Below are 16,618 nucleotides of genomic sequence, written 5' to 3'. Positions count from 1 at the left end.
CCACATGTGGCTGGTGCACTTCAAGCTTTATCGATATGTTGATTTGCGTTTATGAACTCTTTCAACGAGTACCAACACAATGATTTCAACAACTTTAACAAGGCTACGGCCTATGATTACGTCTAGAAACCTACATATGAGAGGGGTTGCTAGACGAACATATGCGAATAAGCCACCAAGCCCAGTGGTATGTTTGCAAAAGTATTCGTAAGGCTTATGTTGACAATCTTGCAGTCCCAATTCTATCGTACATTCACACGACCTATCGCAAAGACACTTCTCATTGCTGTCTTTACGTACCAGTTGGCTTACTGGACTTGGGTGAAACTTGAGACAGATGAGATCCGTGCGGAGCGAGAAGGTTGGTCACAAGACAGAATTTGAGAAGATATGGGGGCTAACGAATGAATGAATAGCAACGATTGAGAAGCTTGAGACAACTATCAAGGATTATGATGCTGTGACAAAGGCAAATAAGGCTTAAAGCGTATAAATGAGATTACGGGGGTTCAAAGCAACCCATTGTCTTTAGTAGTTCTGTGTAGGATACTGATACCAAATCGCTCATGTTATTCAAAATAACCTTACTTGTATAAATGTATGAGCATCTTAACCTTGACACGAAATTCAGACTGTCGCTGGAATTAATCTCAGATGCATCTCCGCTGAAGTCCCTCTAACAAAAAAACGCCCAGCATACCCAAGAAACAAGATATACACCTCTTATAGTATCAACCAGACCATCAATGACACAGCACCGAGCGCAACAGAGCTTGGCCGAACAACTAGACCTGCACTAACTCTCGTCCTTGGCTCGCCGGGGTAGTTACATGTTATACTCGAAATATCCGGATTCCGCCGTCCGTAGCTCACACTGAAACTTGGGAATCCAGGTTGTGGACAGGTGAAGCCTATCGCAGCGGGACATGCTTGAACAACTTCGTAGCAGACGTCCTCGCAGGGGAGCAACTCCTTGTACGGACCAGGCTTGACGGTTTCGTCGATCCAGGCGTTACGCGAGGAGTTATTTGCTGCGGCTTTGAGGCCCTTGCGGAAATTATCAGGAAGCGTTGTTCCATTGGGAAAGGCTTGAAAAGCGTCGCGAACAACGCTATATCTGCTGCCACCCATAACATCCTCGCAGCGAGGGATCGTGACGGTGCAGAGCCAACGCTTGTAAGCCTCACGGCACTCGTCGCAATCTCGTGCTAGCGAGTAGCGAGACTCAGGGGGCGCTTCGCAGGGTACTTGCATCATGACTTTTTCGAAATTGGCGTACATTTTTCTGGCGTAATCATCGTAATGCTTGGCCAGAGCAGTATTGTTGAATTTTTTGTCGTTGCCAGGAACGGCATATTGTGTCTCGTTGCAGAAGTCCAGATTCGTAACCATCTTACAGTTTGTGCCTGGTGATGGGTTAGCTAATGTTCGGGCAACTTGAAGTGCGATTGATCTTACTGGATGAAGTCTCAAACGTGGTGGCCTTGTAGACAGTGCCTCCACCGCCTATTGTGCGCCCAGACTTGGTATCTCGTTTGCTATCACTATCAGGCATCTTGACAAGGATTCCCGAGTAGGTGGTACTGTGGTTGAGCCCTGCAACCAGGAATTGCTGCTTGGGCAATCCTCCTTGTCCTCGTGTCGTAAGGCCAGTCGTAACGAGATCGTTGTGTCGTCCAGTCTTCTTATCGTTGGCCCAAATTTCCGCGTGGTCCGCTAAGCCACAGGTTGAATGTCGCAGACCATCGATGGATCTTAATTTCTCGTCCCCAATAAATATCTGATAAGGCGGCGGCCTCTTCATGATCTGCTGGGTCTCGTCCGAGTCCTGAGTCAAATCGCTGGTGAAAAGGAGGGCTGATGTTGAGTCAAAGTCCATCAACAGTAGTTGAGCAGTGCCATTTTTGGCATCGTAGTTGTGGTAGTACTCGTCAAAAGAAATGGCGATCTGGTATTTGTATTCTCCACCGGCCTTTGTCAAATTCGGAGCCACAACGCTGATGTATATGTCATTGGTAGCATTCATAGTTAGCATAACTGCGCCCTCGTCGAACGGTATCCTGGCAGTATCGGGATTTGACTTGTTGTAATTCCCTGCCGTTGGACACTTGACCTTGTTTGTTGTGGAAGTATAAAGACTGAGTTGTGGTGCCAGTTCTGTTTTCCCGCTCTTGTCTTTCGTCTTTAGAGTTGGCCTGGAACAAGTATTGGCAGACACATAGACTGTCTTTGTCTCTGCTCGACGAGAATTCTGATGCCCGGCCTCCCCATTCGTTTTATGATCATCATCCCTCTTGTCCTTCCCAAACAACGTCTTCTTATCCACAATATAACAAACAGTCCCTCCAGGAATTATCGATCTACTATCGGGGCCATTATTCGTTAATAACGGTTGTTCTAGGGGGGCACGGCCAATAATACTGCGATCAAATGCCGCAAACTCTGGCTCGTATATCAAGTCCGATGTATCGCTCCGTTCGATGAGTGTTTCAAAATCGAAGACAGAGTTGGGAGATGAAAGTGTAGCTTCGGTGTATCCAGGAGCGCAGAGCATCAAGCTCAATACCAGAATTGATAGATACGTAATTATCGACGTGGACGGTCTTAATATGGGCGGATTGGGTATCATGATTGTGGCCTTTCCCTCCAGGGGCTTTTGCCGTTTCGTTGAGTTCGAGCTTGATTTATCGACACGAAATCAGCAAATGAACGTGGGGTTTTCGTCGCATGTGGTTGTTATTGGCTGCGAGTTATCATCGTGAGCTCTCACAAGATCGAATCGTGGAGAGCATTAGTTGTCGTGGTGAAAAGATGGAAAATACGAAACAAATTGAATGGTTCAGCCCACGATAAGATGCCACTCGTTACGGCTGACAAGCATGTGCCGTCCAACTTGTTGATGCGCCAAGGAGTCGAGGGTCGCAAGGGGAAGTGAGGCGCAGTGAGAGGTTAATTCGGGAACAGCACAGCCACAGGCACACTCAGCTCTAACAATCGGTTCGGGTCTTTTTGGGTCTGGGCAAACGGGTACAAAGCTCGGGCCACTAAAAAAAGGGTTCTGTGGCCACTGCTTACCACTACGTCAAGTGTATGTCAAGTCAGGCCAGATCGGCTAAGATCGTAGACCAACAAGCTTGGAGCTTGGCCACCAGTGAGAGGTTGACGATTAGTGACATAGCAATATATGTTAACATTTTGAGACAGCTGAGCAACTGAGCACGCGACAGTTGCAGTTGAATGTTTATAGAACAAAATCCCCGATACCATAGGTATTCAATTGCAAAACCAAAGATGTGGGGTAAGCAAACGGATTAGCGGCAATACGTGTTCTCATGAAGCTCCAAAAAGAGCCTCTCAAAGCAAAGCAAGATATTTCCAGTGCATTCATTCATCACACAAAGTCATCCACACGACACGGGTCTTCCCGAACAACCCAGCAGTCCAATACAGCTTCTCTAGCTGGTATAAATCTTAATCCTGGCCGGTCCTCCTTCTCATCCCCTCCAATTTGCGTAGCGTGGTTTTGAAGCTGAGTAGTTCCTATAAATAACCATTTCCTGTTCCTCTAGTACCGAGATTGCTTGATCCGGGGCATGCGACAATTCACAAGAATTAGTTTGGCGATCAAGCTAAACCTTGGAGGCCGTTTACTCGGTCTTGTCGAGGCCGTCAGCCTTGGCACGGAGGCCAGAGGCAGTCGAGCCGGTCTGCTGGAAGTATCGGCCGAGGGTAGGGGCCAGGAAAGATCGGAAGATGAGCTCAGCACCCCTATTCAGTTTCTGTCAGTACTTGAAGCAAATCCTCCGAATAGCGGGGCAGCAAGACCCGCATGGCAACTTACCGGAAGGCAGGGAGAGAGAGCCAGAGGAGGAAGATAAACTTGAAGACGAAGTAGAAGGGGAACCAGTAGACGACCTGGACGAAGCTCTCAATCACAGTGAAAAGAGAGAAGACGACCCAATACTGTAAAACTAGTTAGCGACCGCTTGTGATCGTAGGAAGCCTCGGCAAAGCCCGGAATCAGCTCCGATGGTAGGGAAAAGGCCACGTACAGTCAACCACTGAGTATCATCCTCCTTGTTGTGGGTGAAGAGAGCACCAAGAGAGTAGTAGCCGGGGATGACGAAACCAGCCAAGTTGGTCAGAAGCTGGCCTCCGAGGTTGAAGATAATGAGGAAGAAGTAGAGAGCGCCGACACCGATGGCGGCATAGGCCTTGGGAACACCAGCCTGCTTCTCGAGGTTGTTGAGGGCGGGGTACTTGGAGAGCTATACGAATGGCATCACCGTCAGCATTTTGCAAGGTAACGTTGCGCAATTTGTGCTCGACTACAATGCGGCGGCTATAATCGCGGAGTGAGGGGACATGCGTACCTCGCGGTCGAGCTGACCAAGGTATTGCTGAGCCTTATCTTGGGCGGACATTTTTGGTTGTAGTTGATTCTGTGTATGTGTGGTTTTGTCAGACAAAGTTGTGATGCTGTGAGAGAGTTGGAAAAAAAGGTGTTGGAGGGGTTGGTTGTGTGGTGTATTGAAATAGCTAACTTAGCGTCCAATACGTAAGAGGAGTTGAATGGGCTGGAAGAGGGCAGCTTTTATCGCGGCGCTAGCTGCAGCTGAGATGGGGGGGGAAGATATGGAACCCAATCACTGAGGTACAGGGCCTAGCGAATCTTGGAAGCAGGAAGAAAATTGACGCGGAGTCAATCAGTGACAATGACCGAGAGTGACTGTGTGTCAGTGGCTTGTGACCCTGTAAGTTCGGGGGTTTTTGCGAAATGAAGTGCTAAGTTGATCAGCAAGACGTTTGAGGCTTGTGATGTTGTGCAGGTGATGAATATTTACTCGTTAGTATGAAAACTGTATCAGATTATATTATTATAAATACTGTATATTTTGCAGCTAACTATTTCAATTTTTGGTCACAAATACAAATCTCCTGATAGACAGAGCAATCCATGAACACCTTATACGTCAGATTTGACGATTACAGGTATGACGCAGTGTACTTTGTTCCCTAGCGCCATTGTGCACCATCACATGTACCTACAGCAAAAATGACAGCACATGAAAGGAATTACATCATTCAAGGAGCAAACACCAAGGGTTTGGAGGCTACATACAGCGGGATGGAGGAAACTTGCATAAGGCTCAGAGTATTGGATTCTACAGTGGTAACGTGTGGAAATATGGATATATGTATATATCCATCATAAGTGGTTCCAGGATATCTAACATACATACTGTTATGCTCTAGGGTCGAGGCACAATAAATTGTGGCAGATGCAAGCAAGCAAAGTACAATGTCGTGATATTTGTATGGATGGGCTGCTACCAGCTTGCAGAATTCGTGATAGAAGAAAGAATATGTATAGTAATCATCTGGACTCTTAATAACACCAAGATACTCACCGTCCTTGTGTCGTTTCGTTAGGCAGATGTCTCGACGGTTGTCCAGGGCCAGGCGTATTTATCTGTCTCGTTTGTTTCCCTTGCGGATTGTGACTGTAATCGCGATCTCGTGCACATATTATACGCAGAGCATGTGCTTCACATCTCACATCTTTCCTGGACAACTGAACCTCTGCCAAGAACTTGGATCGAGGTTGAACCAGTCTCTGTCCACGACTATTCACGTTGCAATGGACGATCATGGGCTGTTAAGGGCAACGATGATCTCCTCCATAACTGAGAACACATCCAAGTTCTCGCTGTGAGCACCTTTGGCCGGGGAGGGCATAGCAGTTTCAAGCCTCAAAACACAGATCGAGAGCATCGTAAAAGAAGCGATTCGCAGCCAGTCAAATCTCGTTTCTCATCATAACAGGAATTTCGGCTAATTTACCATACCCTTCCAATGAGAGCCGAGTGAGACAAGCCAATAGAACAAGTGGATATCGTCCCCGCTCTGGCTGCGAGCAGGATTACCTAACTGAACTGAACCACCGACCATCCATTTCTCGTTGACCTCGCAACGACAAAACAAGGACAACAACAGCTCCAGGAACGACAAATTGTTACCCTCAGCGCCGCGCCAAAATTGCACCCGAGTAGCTCCTTGCGCGGCATCTTTGAAACGAGTTTCTTTCTATTCAGCTTCTGCTGGTCTTTTTTCTTTTCTCGCGACTCTTTTGAGGTCCCTTTTTCACCCTCGAGTTTCATTGTTATTGACGTCGGCGCATCCGAACACCCCAGCCCAGCCAATGTTTGTTGTTTAGCCCGCCCACAAATTCCTCTCTTCCGTCAACCAAATCAACACAAAGTCCCGGTCGGTTCAGCCCAGTCCAGCCCAGTCTCGTCTCGTACCTCAATTAAGTATGGAGCATAACAGTAAGTTTACTTTCTCCCTTGTTTTTCTTCCCCGACAACCCCATGCCCAAACAACCTCATCTCCTCCTGCTTGATGCTCCTAATACCGACGCGCCACTCACTCGGAAAGTCCAAACACAACACAACATAACAAGCTTTAACTTCGCTGCTAAAGCATAACCTCCCCTCATCTTATTCATGCAAAACCATAAAGCCTCCGTCTGTTGACAAATTTAATTCAGTGGATATAACAGACCAGAATCAAGCTCAAGGTCCAACCACCCGCGCCGCCATTAGATCGACACGACGACCGTTATCCCGTGCTTCAACAGCTTCACTCAACAGCTTAGAGCAGCCTGCCTTTGCCGACGCTTCAGACATGTACAGCGGGCAATGGATACCGGCCCAGCATGGACAGGTTCATCCAAATGGTCAAGTGCACCCAAATGCACACGTCCACGGCCATGCCCAGGTTAAGGATATGAACACGCCTCAAATGTCAGCAGAGGATATTATGATGGCTCAGCAGCTCCAAGCGAGCCAGGAGTACTCGATGGATGCTTCGATGAGTGCACCAATGGGTCACCAGATGCAATACCAACAACCAAAACACCCCATGCAACGGCACCCGTTACCCGCTGAGCAGTATAACAGCCATGCCAGTTTCACCGAGGGAGATAGCCAAATGATGGAGAGGGACGATAATGATGAGAATTCCTTTGCTGGAATGATTGGAGCCCCAAAGCCCGCGTCCAATAGATCGAGTGCAAACAACGAGATTGAAATGAGAGCTCTATTCAAAGCCAACGAGCATCGCAGCCTTCCTGACGTGGCCAGCGAGCTTCATGGAAATGAGCGAGGTCCAAACTCAGAGCGAACCCGACAGGTGTTTGCAATGCTCTGGTATGTCGTGAAATGTTTTCCATATTTGCAACAGGCATGCTAATCGTCCTATAGGATCCATGGGGTTTGTGAAAGGGGCAAGGGTTCCGTTCCTCGAGGACGAGTATACGCCAACTACGCGTCGAGATGCGCTACCGAAAGAATCACCGTACTTAATCCCGCTAGCTTCGGGAAGCTTGTTAGGGTGTTGTTTCCCGGTCTAAAGACACGGCGACTCGGTGTTCGCGGAGAGTCCAAATATCATTATGTGAACTTCACACTCAAGGAGGACCAAGCCGAGGTTAGGGAGCCTTCAGTGCAGCCAACCCGCGCTCTCCCAGAACCCCCGGCCTTCACTCAAAGCTTCAAGTTAGCTTTATCCCTGACCGTAATTTGTATGTGCTTGCTAACAGAAATAGCACTCTTCCTTCACAAACGACTATCAGTTTGAGCCAAGGGGCCCTTCCGTCCCCTCAAATTGGCAGCACTGAGGCCAACCCGGCCCCAGTATTGCAAAAGTCCGGCTTCCAGTCACGTAGCATCTACAACCAGCCACAGATTGCCAACATTGCCCACCTCAGCTCCAGCACAACAAAGACCCAGCTCGAACTCAGCTTTCGTCCCGAGTCTGAGGGGCCTGTTGACCCTGAGGAACCTCTTATTCTTCCTAACCTCGAGCCTTACCTCCCTCAAGGCACCGACCCCGACGCTGCCAAGTCTCTATTCGCATTGTATCGCGCTCACTGCACATCACTAGTCGATTGTATCCGTTTCTGTAAAGAGAAGACTTTCTTCCATCTTTATGGTGCTTTCCAAGGGACTCTCACCATGCCTGTGTTAAAACTATTTGGGAACCCGGCCTTGGCTCCTTGGATTGAGGAGTGTGATTTCATCCTCTACCAGCGTATGATGAGCATCGTATCTGGTTTGAAACTCCAGGTTGTTCCTAAGTATGTGTTGGATATTTTTAGGTCCATTTCGGACAGACTGGTGATGCACATTCGCGAGTCTTTCCAAGGCCAGCCACAGCATGTAATCCGTGCTAAGGAGGGACCCGCGGCACTTTTTGTTGGACTTATCGACCGCGCGTTGAGAGTCAACTTGACAGCTCACGCTGCTGCTAACTTTCTGTCGTCCCGTGAGCAGCGCAATCAGATGTATATCGACTGGATCACAACAATTCGGCCTCGAAAAATTGCCGAATGTGTTCCTACTCGGGGTATGGACGATGTTGTGAATCTTCTGCTTAACGAGATTCGAGATCTCGTTGATCCTGCAGACGTGCCTTGGGAGGTGGAATGCCTTACTATATATGGAGATGTTTTGTCGCGCAAAGGTCGGCCATCTGATAGTGATGTCGACGGTGGCGCAGAAGCTTCCGGCGAAAAGGGCGAGTCATATCAGCTTGATCGTTGGGTAACATTCCTCAACAGTCTACCGACCAGGTTTCCTTACGCCTCAGCGAGCGACATCATGCTATGCGTCGAGAGAATTGGTACTGCTGTGATGCGAGACCTCACCATGAACCAGGGTAAGAGCTTCAGTTCATGGTGGGTGACCAAAACATGGATAGATGAACTGGTCTGCTTTATGGTGGAGGAGGGAGGGTTCATGAAGCAAAAAAGGAGCCAGACAACGTGGTCGACAACGCCCACGCCACCCCAAGCAACAAAAGATACGAGCCGGCAACCCTCCCGATACAGCAGCGGCAGTGACGAATTCAACCTGAACAACTCATCACAAAACCAAGGGGAACGTGCCCCTTTTCCCCCGGCCAACAAACCTAACCAGAATTCGATGGGTATGAGTGGGGGCGATGTCCACGACGATAGCGGAATCGGTATTAGGACGCCCGAGGAAGACTTCCCCATGGACAAGTTTGGCTTCACCGGCACAGACAACCAGGAGCATGCCCTGTTGGAAGGGGCAGAATTCACTGTTGATGAGCTTTGAAGGGTTTCAAGTAAGGCCGAAAGGCCCATGTGTGTGTCTACCTACCTGACACGGGGATTGGCGTTCCGGGATTGGGATATCGATTATACCCTTGGGTGATTTATATTAATACAGTTGTCAGTGTTTCCCAGAGGAGGGTCTCCTAATTGCCAGACATGATGGGACGATGGAACGACGACATGATGATGGCCTGGAGGCAGAAGCGGGAAGTGAAGGGCGCTGAGTTTGGCCAACTGAGCGAAGCAGGCCTGGAAGATAGAGGATTGGGGTTGTTTCTGTGTACACATTAGCTGAAAGGTTTGGTTCTGGAGTTTTTGAGTATAAATGGTGTCGGGTTTGGCAAAGGCGCACCATGAGAACCATTGGGAGGGGTTGATTTTACCACATCGTCCAATATACTGTTCGTAGGCTTTTGGCTCATTCCGTATTATCCCCTTGTTCCTTCGTAGGTGAGGTAACGGCAATAGAGGAATGAGCAAATGTGTGTTAGGAGTACCTAAATACCGTGCCATTCTCTCTCAGGCGAAAGGTTCTTGACTACTCTATGCGAGAGTTGTAAAGTCTGCGTTTAAGCTCTGATTGGCCAGCAGCGGATTTGTTTTACGGTTTCTCGATTTCATTCGTCAGATTGAATAGATCAACCCCTTGGATAAAATCTATTGTGCTTTTGTTGTAATGGCAAGTCACTCGGAGCTCTATGTATAATGACTGTTGATGACCATGTAAGTGAGTTGTTAGTCGTCTCTGGTGGGGTAGCCTGAGTGGAGCTTAAGCATTAGCGCAGTGGGGGTCATGAATCTTTAGTGAGCTTAACCTAAACGTGTCTAATGAAGGACAAAGCCGAAGACGGAACCTGTAGCAAGGTCGAGTCATACCATACAGCGAATGTTATAGAGGGAGCACCCTTGTATGAGCTGTTATTTCGGAGGCAACTTCGGTCTTGTTCTCAAACACTGACTCTAGAGTCCATAGTATGATGCTACAGCATGAGCCATATATAAATAATATTTCTCGTCTTAATTTATAGTTCTTGGTTCTTGAAACTTCATATATACATACCTATCACCATTCTTCTGAAGTGTTTGCTACGGAGGCGTTGTTCTTGGCCGCACTTAATCATCTTGAAACTCAAGCTCCGTTCCCGGACAACTGATTTCATATCCAGTCTTTAATATTGGATATTCGCATTCAGAGCCTCAACCCGTCCGTCACTGTATCAACACCAAATATACTCTCATCTTTGTTTAGGGGATTGCAATTTGGTACTGGTTTCAGTATTCGATAATACGCCAATTGCACACAATCGCTGTCGATCTCTCATCCATCTGCACTTCGCGCCTCTTTACACTTCAATTCGATTCAATCTATCGACTGCACCAGCGCATTCTACAAATCATATCATATTATACCACGATTCTCGTATCCCTTCACCTTGAGAGTACTGTTTCAGGAATTCCGGAGGTGACTCGGCGCTTGTCCGTGGGTACAGTGCCTCAATAAAAGATCGGTCGGTACCTTATTAGTGCCTCAATCGAGCTCAATTTTTTTTTCCCTCGTTGTTACTCAGCCGGAAAAAAAAGGAACTCCACCACCATTAACTTTCTCTGAACCAGCCTTACCTTGGGGAACAAAGTAGAAAACCGGGGTCCACGTTTTGGAGACTTGAATCTTTGACATCTGATTTTGAACATCGAAGAAAAGCAACATGGGAGGTCTCTCGCATAGCAATTCGCCGTCTCTCGGCTGGGTCGTTCAAAAATTCGGCGGCACAAGCGTTGGCAAGTTTCCGGACAAGGTTTGTTGTTCCCCGTTGTGCTTCGGAGAGGCATTATTCTGTGGTTTTTATACACATTGCTAACCAGAATGTTCAGATTGCTACAGATATTGTCAGGTATGATATTTCCCCGAAAAGTTTGGATATGGAAAAGAAAGAAAGAAAGAAAGAAAGAAAGAAAGAAAGAGAGAAATGGCTTAAAAATGTCTTGTATGACTGTAACTGACCCCGCCAATAGAGCCAGCTTGTCTCAAAACAGAGTCATCGTCGTTTGCTCTGCCAGAAGCACGGGCAAGAAAGCTGAAGGAACCACCAGTCGGTACGTCTATGCTCTGGTATTTTTATATACAGAGACTCTCTGTAACGTCAATTGGCATGATCTGAGTACTAATGGCGCAATAGACTACTCGCCGTCTATGGCAAGCTCAGAGGTGTCGGCGCCGCCATGTGCGTCGATGAGGAGCAGCAGAATGAACTGGTTGAGCAAGCTCGTGGATTGATGCTTGATATCTGCAACGATCACGTCTTTGCTGCTGAGGCTTACATCCAAGATCCTTCTCTACGTGGAAAACTCATTCAGACAATCAAGGATGAGTGTCAAGAGCTGGTTGAGTATATCGTCGCTGCAAAGCGATTTAACCTTGAGATCAACTCAAGAGCAAAGGATCGTGTTATCAGCTTCGGTGAGAAACTGAGCTGTCGTTTTATGGCGGCTCTTTTGCAGGATAAGGTGAGTAACACGCTGTTTACTTATATATATGAGTTTCACACTAACATTAACCAGGGCGTCGAGTCTGAATATGTCGATCTTTGCGATTCATTCCACTATGATGCTAACGAGAGACTCGACGGCAAGTTCTACCGCACTGCCTCAAAGGCTTTTACCCGCAAGATCGCCGCCTGTGAGAGCCGCGTCCCTGTCGTTACTGGTTTCTTTGGCAACGTTCCTGGCAGTCTCATCGACGGTGACATCGGTCGTGGCTACACTGATCTTTGTGCAGCCCTCTGCGCCGTGGGCGTCAAGGCTGAGGAACTTCAGGTCTGGAAGGAGGTTGATGGTATCTTTTCAGCCGATCCCTCCAAGGTGCCCACCGCACGCCTGCTCTCGTCCATCACGCCCTCCGAAGCAGCTGAGTTGACATTTTATGGCTCAGAGGTTATCCACCACCTCACTATGGACCAGGTCATCCGTGCTGAACCGCCTATCCCCATTCGTATCAAGAATGTTAAGAACCCTCGCGGCAATGGCACTATTGTCGTTCCAGACCGCATCCTCTCGGCCAGCCATCAACTTACACGGGACTCTCCCAAGCCTCAGGCAGAACACAAGAAGCCGAAGCGACCCACAGCCGTCACCATCAAGGACCACATCAGCGTTATCAATGTGCATTCGAATAAAAGATCGATTTCGCACGGGTTCTTCGCTCGCGTCTTTTCTATCCTGGACACTTACTCCATCTCAGTCGATCTTATCTCTACTTCTGAGGTTCACGTCTCTATGGCTATTCACTCGAGCAGTCAGCAGGTCGAGGCTTTTGGCAAAGCCACCAAGGAGCTTGCTGAGTGTGGTGATGTGAGCGTGCTCAACGACATGGCTATTCTGAGCTTGGTTGGTGCTGAGATGAAGAACATGGTCGGTATTGCAGGTCGCATGTTTTCTACTCTGGGAGAACACAATGTCAACCTCGAGATGATCTCACAAGGTATGTATGATCCTCATCTTGAATAAGGAGTCTACTAACGAAGTCGAACAGGTGCCAGTGAGATCAACATCTCTTGCGTGATAAGTGCACGAGATGCTACTCGGGCTATGAATGTGTTGCACACACATCTCTTCACATTCCTTGAGTGAACGACATATAGGAGCATAATATAGATGGCATTCGCATGCGATGGGAGTTGGTAGGGGTATCCTTACGGACTTGAGTTTTTGTATAGTCAATTCGTTCTGCAATGTGTTTGACTATGTCGTTCAAAGGTGTTTTTGGAGTTTCGCTGGTAAAAAAAAAATTGGGTTAGAGTTGGCATGATGGATGTATAGCATTGAAAGGGCGGTAGACTTATATCAACTATTGTTTCAGAAGGGAATTTCAACGATAACTCTCATGAATAGACTGTTAGGGGCGAAATTAAAAAGAGGCTTTCACTAAGCTTACGTACACAGTATGAACAAACTGGCAGTAATCATTTGGGCTGAAGACATCCCATGAAATAGCCATAACTTTAAGAAATGTCCATAACTCTGGAGGTACAGGGTAAGCTCAGATCCCACCTCCAACTTCATCGCTGATGCGGGGCACATGTGAGTGGACTGCAACTTCCCCCCTGTCAGAGCTAACCACGGTCCGACCAGCAGCTTCCATTCTCAAGATGTAACATGACCCAGCCCAACAATTCTTCTTCTTCTTACAACCAACTCATTGTGAGCTATAAACATCACGAAAATCATCGAGAAACGAAAAATACGACCGAGTTAGCAGCCCCGAAGCTCGAGTAATCTTCCAATGCCGGTGTCGCTATATATGAAGAGTCCCGCTGCCACATGCTAGACCAGATCATCTAAATGAACGGATTGAAAGACGGCCCATGGCATCGTAGAGGATACAATCGTTGAACAGCGACTACGAGGAGATAATCCACCTGGAGGGTATCTCCAAGCACGAAATAATACAGAAACGACCGAAATCGCGATAGATATACCTCTCCAATCATGTATAGGTCCAAAACGGGTGCTGCCAATCGTGGCAGCATCCTTAGCACCCTGAAGGCGACCGAGATGCTCGACACGAAAGCCAGTCTTCCAGCGGGTATGCAAGATACCATGTTCGCAATACCGAGCGCCTGCGACTAACATGACATTCAGAGATACTGGTGACGATTCTCGATTATTTGCCAGTCGCCGATCAACTGCGCTTTGCCCGCGCATCACACCGCATGCGAGATATGGTATACGATGACACTAGATGGGTCTCAAGATTAAAGAGCATGGATTGTTGGGATGAAGTCGAGGCTCGTCGTCGATTCGAGGAGGCAGTGCGACGAAGACGAGAAAGTGCAAATGCAGCTGCAAAACAAGCCAAAGGGCTTGCAAGCCCCACGCAATCTACAGGAACAACACTATTCGATGCCTCATTAGAGGAGGCCAAGAATCGCGCCGTTGCAGATATTCGGGATGGTTTCGAGACGATGGCGGTGGGGGCTTCAACAAACCCCGCCGAAGACCCGGCAGCATATCTGGATGTCTTCAAAAACGCACGGAGCATTCGGGGTGGCGCGAGGCACGAGTACGGAAAGATATACGGCGCTTTGGCTCCATTCTACTTTGATTTGGTGAAGGCAAGGTCTCATGCGGACCCTATCGTCTTCCAAGCGTTTCGCGACCCGGAGAAACAAGCGCAAATGCTCGCAAACCTTAAGAGATTCGCCCATAGCGATTGGTCAACTGGATGCCAGGAGCGAGAGGAGAAGCTCTCATCAATGATGGGGTTATTCGAGAGTGCTGTTCTACGGGAGTTTGAGCAAGGATACGAATTCTGGGATGTTGACGGACGAATGCATCGCTACGCACATGTCCTGCACACACTTGATGGCGCCACTGGAGGGATAGATCTATTTGTGCATAAGCACCCCATATTCAACGATGATGAGTTATTGGTGGTGAACGCGATGGACTGTCTCAACCAAGCGACACAGGACGAAAACATCATACTCGAACCTTCACGGCTGTTCTTCGAAAAGCTGCTGACCAAAGTCAATGAGCAGGCCTCAGTGATGCAACGCATCTTCCCTAATCCTGAACATGTATTCTGGATATTTGTGGAAAAGGTCAGGGAGGATATTATCATGGAGTATTCAACACCACTGTTCGACGAGGCGCATGAACGTAGTATGGAAGCTTATTTGAAAGCCGTGTCTGGCGTTTTTGAGCAGACGATGCTTTTCTTTCAGTCTCTTACACCCCCTGAAGGGTCTAAGCGAGATGTTAAAGAGATGGCAAAGGAGCTTTCACTGCGCGTCTTCGAGCCGCATCTCGACTTATACCTCCAAGCTGAGCTAGACTTCTTCACAAATCATGCTGACACAGAAGTGGCAAGCTGGGAGAAGAAGCTTTCTGAGCAAGACTCGTCCCTGGAGTCGTTCTATATGTCAAACATCAATCGCTCAGCCGACAAGAAGGACTTTTTGAGCTCTTTCAAGAAGGTCGTTATGATGCCTGTTACTGTGCTACCGAGCTTTCCGATGGGATCTCCTTTCGCAACTAGCAAACCCGCATCATCGAGGCCTACATCAACAGTACCAAAGGAGCTGAATGGCTCTGGGACACTGACACCTCAGCCCTCGCGACCTGAGACGCCCAGTCTGGCACTTGATGGCCAGAGGACGCCATTACCTGCCCAGGCACCAACGGATGAGCTGGCAGCCAAGGCTGCAATCATGGCGTCGAAGCTTGAAGGCATCAAGTCGCTTTTCAGCATTGAGGTGGCGCTTAACCTGGTGCACGCTGCCAAAACCAGCCTGGGACGTGCTTCAGTTTTCATTAGTCTTGGTGGACAAGCTGGCGGAGAAGCTCGAGAGCAGTGTGCGACCATATTCGTGGTGTTGCTGCGTATCTTGGGGCAGAAGCATGTCAAGACGGGCTTTGATATGGCTGTCGACCATCTTTCGCACTATAACCCGCGAGAGGTTAACGATCATAACAAAGCGGGTCTGGGACCGCTTGTCACTTTTATCGAGCTTGGCAACGTCGGTGACCTTATCTCAAAGATGAATGACGTTTTCTATGAGCAGCAACTTGCCACCCCGAAAATTGCTGACCGCAACGATTTCTTGGGACCCAGCAGGCCTGGCCAAGAAGAAGTTTGAGCAAATGCTCGACGAGAGTGTTGCGGCCGGCCTGAACAAGGGTATCGACGTCCTGATGGACGAGGTTGAGTATCTTCAGGGCACAACTCAACCACCCACAGACTACAACCCAATTGATCCCTCGGCGGCTACATCGTCCTCTGCTTTTGGCTCTGGATTTGGCGGCAGCTCTAGCATCGTCGAGAAGCCTGCAGTGCCTGCTGCAGAGCCTGATATTGGCCCCACTGCCACAGCAAAGCGTATTGTAGAGCTCGTCTCATCACACACAAAAATGCTTGTCGGTACAACAGATAAGTCGATGCTTGATGTATTCAACGGCGAGGTTGGTCTTCGTCTTTTCACAGCGATCTGCAAGCACCTCAAGCGACAACGTATCAGTACCGAGGGCGCGATTACTCTCATTGCTGATATGAACATCTATTATGAGTACATTCGGACGTTGCGCAACCCTGATCTGCTCGCATACTTTGCTGCTCTTCGTGAACTAAGCCAGATCTTCCTGATTGACCCTCGACATGCGCGTGAGATGGCCACAGTCATCGCAGATGGCGATCGTTTCGGCGGCATTTTCCGTGCTGAAGAAGTCTACGAGTATGCGCAGAGAAGGGCGGACTGGTATCAAGTCAGAAAAAGTGTCGAGAGAGCAATGTATGGGCTTGAGTGTGTGCTTATGTGAGTAAATAGAATAGAACTTGGTTGATTGGATATACTTACGAAATCGAATTGTCAATATCACGAAGATACGCTGAGAGCGAGCGTTTGGCTAGGAGACATATATGGATGGTTTCAAATTTATGATGATCAAGAGATCTGAGTATCTAATAAAATGTCCCATTTT

General features: G+C 48.2%; 6 protein-coding genes across 7 annotated transcripts; 4 read left to right on the top strand and 2 right to left on the bottom strand.

Annotated features, from left to right (window-relative positions):
• The first annotated feature begins 54 nt into the window (after window positions 1-54).
• Window positions 55-677, top strand: FOXG_01474 (uncharacterized protein). The gene is made up of 3 exons (XM_018378316.1): window positions 55-187; window positions 235-361; window positions 417-677. Exons 1-3 carry the CDS (start codon window positions 80-82, stop codon window positions 482-484), a joined length of 303 nt encoding a protein of 100 aa, XP_018234221.1. The 5' UTR covers window positions 55-79; the 3' UTR covers window positions 485-677.
• On the bottom strand, window positions 416-2,942 carry FOXG_01473 (uncharacterized protein). The gene is made up of 2 exons (XM_018378315.1): window positions 1,459-2,942; window positions 416-1,406 (listed from the first exon to the last, which is right to left on the bottom strand). Exons 1-2 carry the CDS (start codon window positions 2,627-2,629, stop codon window positions 724-726), a joined length of 1,854 nt encoding a protein of 617 aa, XP_018234220.1. The 5' UTR covers window positions 2,630-2,942; the 3' UTR covers window positions 416-723.
• A 176-nt stretch (window positions 2,943-3,118) lies between these two features.
• On the bottom strand, window positions 3,119-4,876 carry FOXG_01472 (protein yop-1). The gene is made up of 4 exons (XM_018378314.1): window positions 4,374-4,876; window positions 4,053-4,268; window positions 3,842-3,963; window positions 3,119-3,768 (listed from the first exon to the last, which is right to left on the bottom strand). Exons 1-4 carry the CDS (start codon window positions 4,422-4,424, stop codon window positions 3,648-3,650), a joined length of 510 nt encoding a protein of 169 aa, XP_018234219.1. The 5' UTR covers window positions 4,425-4,876; the 3' UTR covers window positions 3,119-3,647.
• A 1,087-nt stretch (window positions 4,877-5,963) lies between these two features.
• FOXG_01471 (uncharacterized protein) lies at window positions 5,964-9,665 on the top strand. Of its 2 annotated transcripts, XM_018378312.1 has the most exons (4): window positions 5,964-6,329; window positions 6,551-7,211; window positions 7,266-7,559; window positions 7,610-9,665. In XM_018378312.1, exons 1-4 carry the CDS (start codon window positions 6,317-6,319, stop codon window positions 9,141-9,143), a joined length of 2,502 nt encoding a protein of 833 aa, XP_018234217.1. In that variant the 5' UTR covers window positions 5,964-6,316; the 3' UTR covers window positions 9,144-9,665. The 2 variants fall into 2 exon arrangements, with proteins under 2 accessions (XP_018234217.1, XP_018234218.1); XM_018378313.1 differs by having other exon boundaries at window positions 5,975-7,211.
• Window positions 9,666-10,107: 442 nt separating this feature from the next.
• On the top strand, window positions 10,108-13,101 carry FOXG_01470 (aspartate kinase). Its single transcript, XM_018378311.1, has 6 exons — window positions 10,108-10,938; window positions 11,015-11,034; window positions 11,156-11,236; window positions 11,320-11,647; window positions 11,702-12,620; window positions 12,672-13,101. Exons 1-6 carry the CDS (start codon window positions 10,849-10,851, stop codon window positions 12,767-12,769), a joined length of 1,536 nt encoding a protein of 511 aa, XP_018234216.1. The 5' UTR covers window positions 10,108-10,848; the 3' UTR covers window positions 12,770-13,101.
• A 526-nt stretch (window positions 13,102-13,627) lies between these two features.
• Window positions 13,628-16,456, top strand: FOXG_01469 (uncharacterized protein; the record flags this gene model as incomplete). Its single annotated transcript, XM_018378310.1, has 3 exons — window positions 13,628-13,724; window positions 13,781-15,664; window positions 15,759-16,456. The coding sequence occupies 3 exons, from the start codon at window positions 13,628-13,630 to the stop codon at window positions 16,454-16,456; spliced, it is 2,679 nt and encodes an 892-aa protein (XP_018234215.1).
• Window positions 16,457-16,618: the final 162 nt, after the last annotated feature.

The sequence above is a fragment of the Fusarium oxysporum genome, chromosome 5, assembly GCF_000149955.1.
Source record: "Fusarium oxysporum f. sp. lycopersici 4287 chromosome 5, whole genome shotgun sequence".
Classification (NCBI taxonomy): Eukaryota; Fungi; Ascomycota; class Sordariomycetes; order Hypocreales; family Nectriaceae; genus Fusarium; species Fusarium oxysporum.
This window is presented reverse-complemented; position numbering and strand designations above follow the sequence as displayed.

Excerpts from the sequence above, each read along its gene's own strand:
- FOXG_01471 (XM_018378312.1), top strand. Across the intron at positions 7,212-7,265 it reads CAGGTGTTTGCAATGCTCTG|GATCCATGGGGTTTGTGAAA; the intron begins GTATGTCGTGAA and ends ATCGTCCTATAG. Across the intron at positions 7,560-7,609 it reads GCCTTCACTCAAAGCTTCAA|CACTCTTCCTTCACAAACGA; the intron begins GTTAGCTTTATC and ends TAACAGAAATAG.
- FOXG_01472 (XM_018378314.1), bottom strand. The coding sequence starts at position 4,424 with ATGTCCGCCCAAGATAAGGCTCAGCAATACCTTGGTCAGCTCGACCGC. Across the intron at positions 3,964-4,052 it reads ATGATACTCAGTGGTTGACT|TATTGGGTCGTCTTCTCTCT; the intron begins GTACGTGGCCTT and ends CTAGTTTTACAG. Across the intron at positions 3,769-3,841 it reads CTCTCTCTCCCTGCCTTCCG|GGGTGCTGAGCTCATCTTCC; the intron begins GTAAGTTGCCAT and ends GAAACTGAATAG.
- FOXG_01473 (XM_018378315.1), bottom strand. The coding sequence starts at position 2,629 with ATGATACCCAATCCGCCCATATTAAGACCGTCCACGTCGATAATTACG. Across the intron at positions 1,407-1,458 it reads CACGTTTGAGACTTCATCCA|GCACAAACTGTAAGATGGTT; the intron begins GTAAGATCAATC and ends ACCCATCACCAG.
- FOXG_01470 (XM_018378311.1), top strand. The coding sequence starts at position 10,849 with ATGGGAGGTCTCTCGCATAGCAATTCGCCGTCTCTCGGCTGGGTCGTT. Across the intron at positions 10,939-11,014 it reads TTGGCAAGTTTCCGGACAAG|ATTGCTACAGATATTGTCAG; the intron begins GTTTGTTGTTCC and ends CAGAATGTTCAG. Across the intron at positions 12,621-12,671 it reads CCTCGAGATGATCTCACAAG|GTGCCAGTGAGATCAACATC; the intron begins GTATGTATGATC and ends GAAGTCGAACAG.
- FOXG_01474 (XM_018378316.1), top strand. The coding sequence starts at position 80 with ATGATTTCAACAACTTTAACAAGGCTACGGCCTATGATTACGTCTAGA. Across the intron at positions 188-234 it reads ATAAGCCACCAAGCCCAGTG|TCCCAATTCTATCGTACATT; the intron begins GTATGTTTGCAA and ends ACAATCTTGCAG. Across the intron at positions 362-416 it reads GATCCGTGCGGAGCGAGAAG|CAACGATTGAGAAGCTTGAG; the intron begins GTTGGTCACAAG and ends ATGAATGAATAG.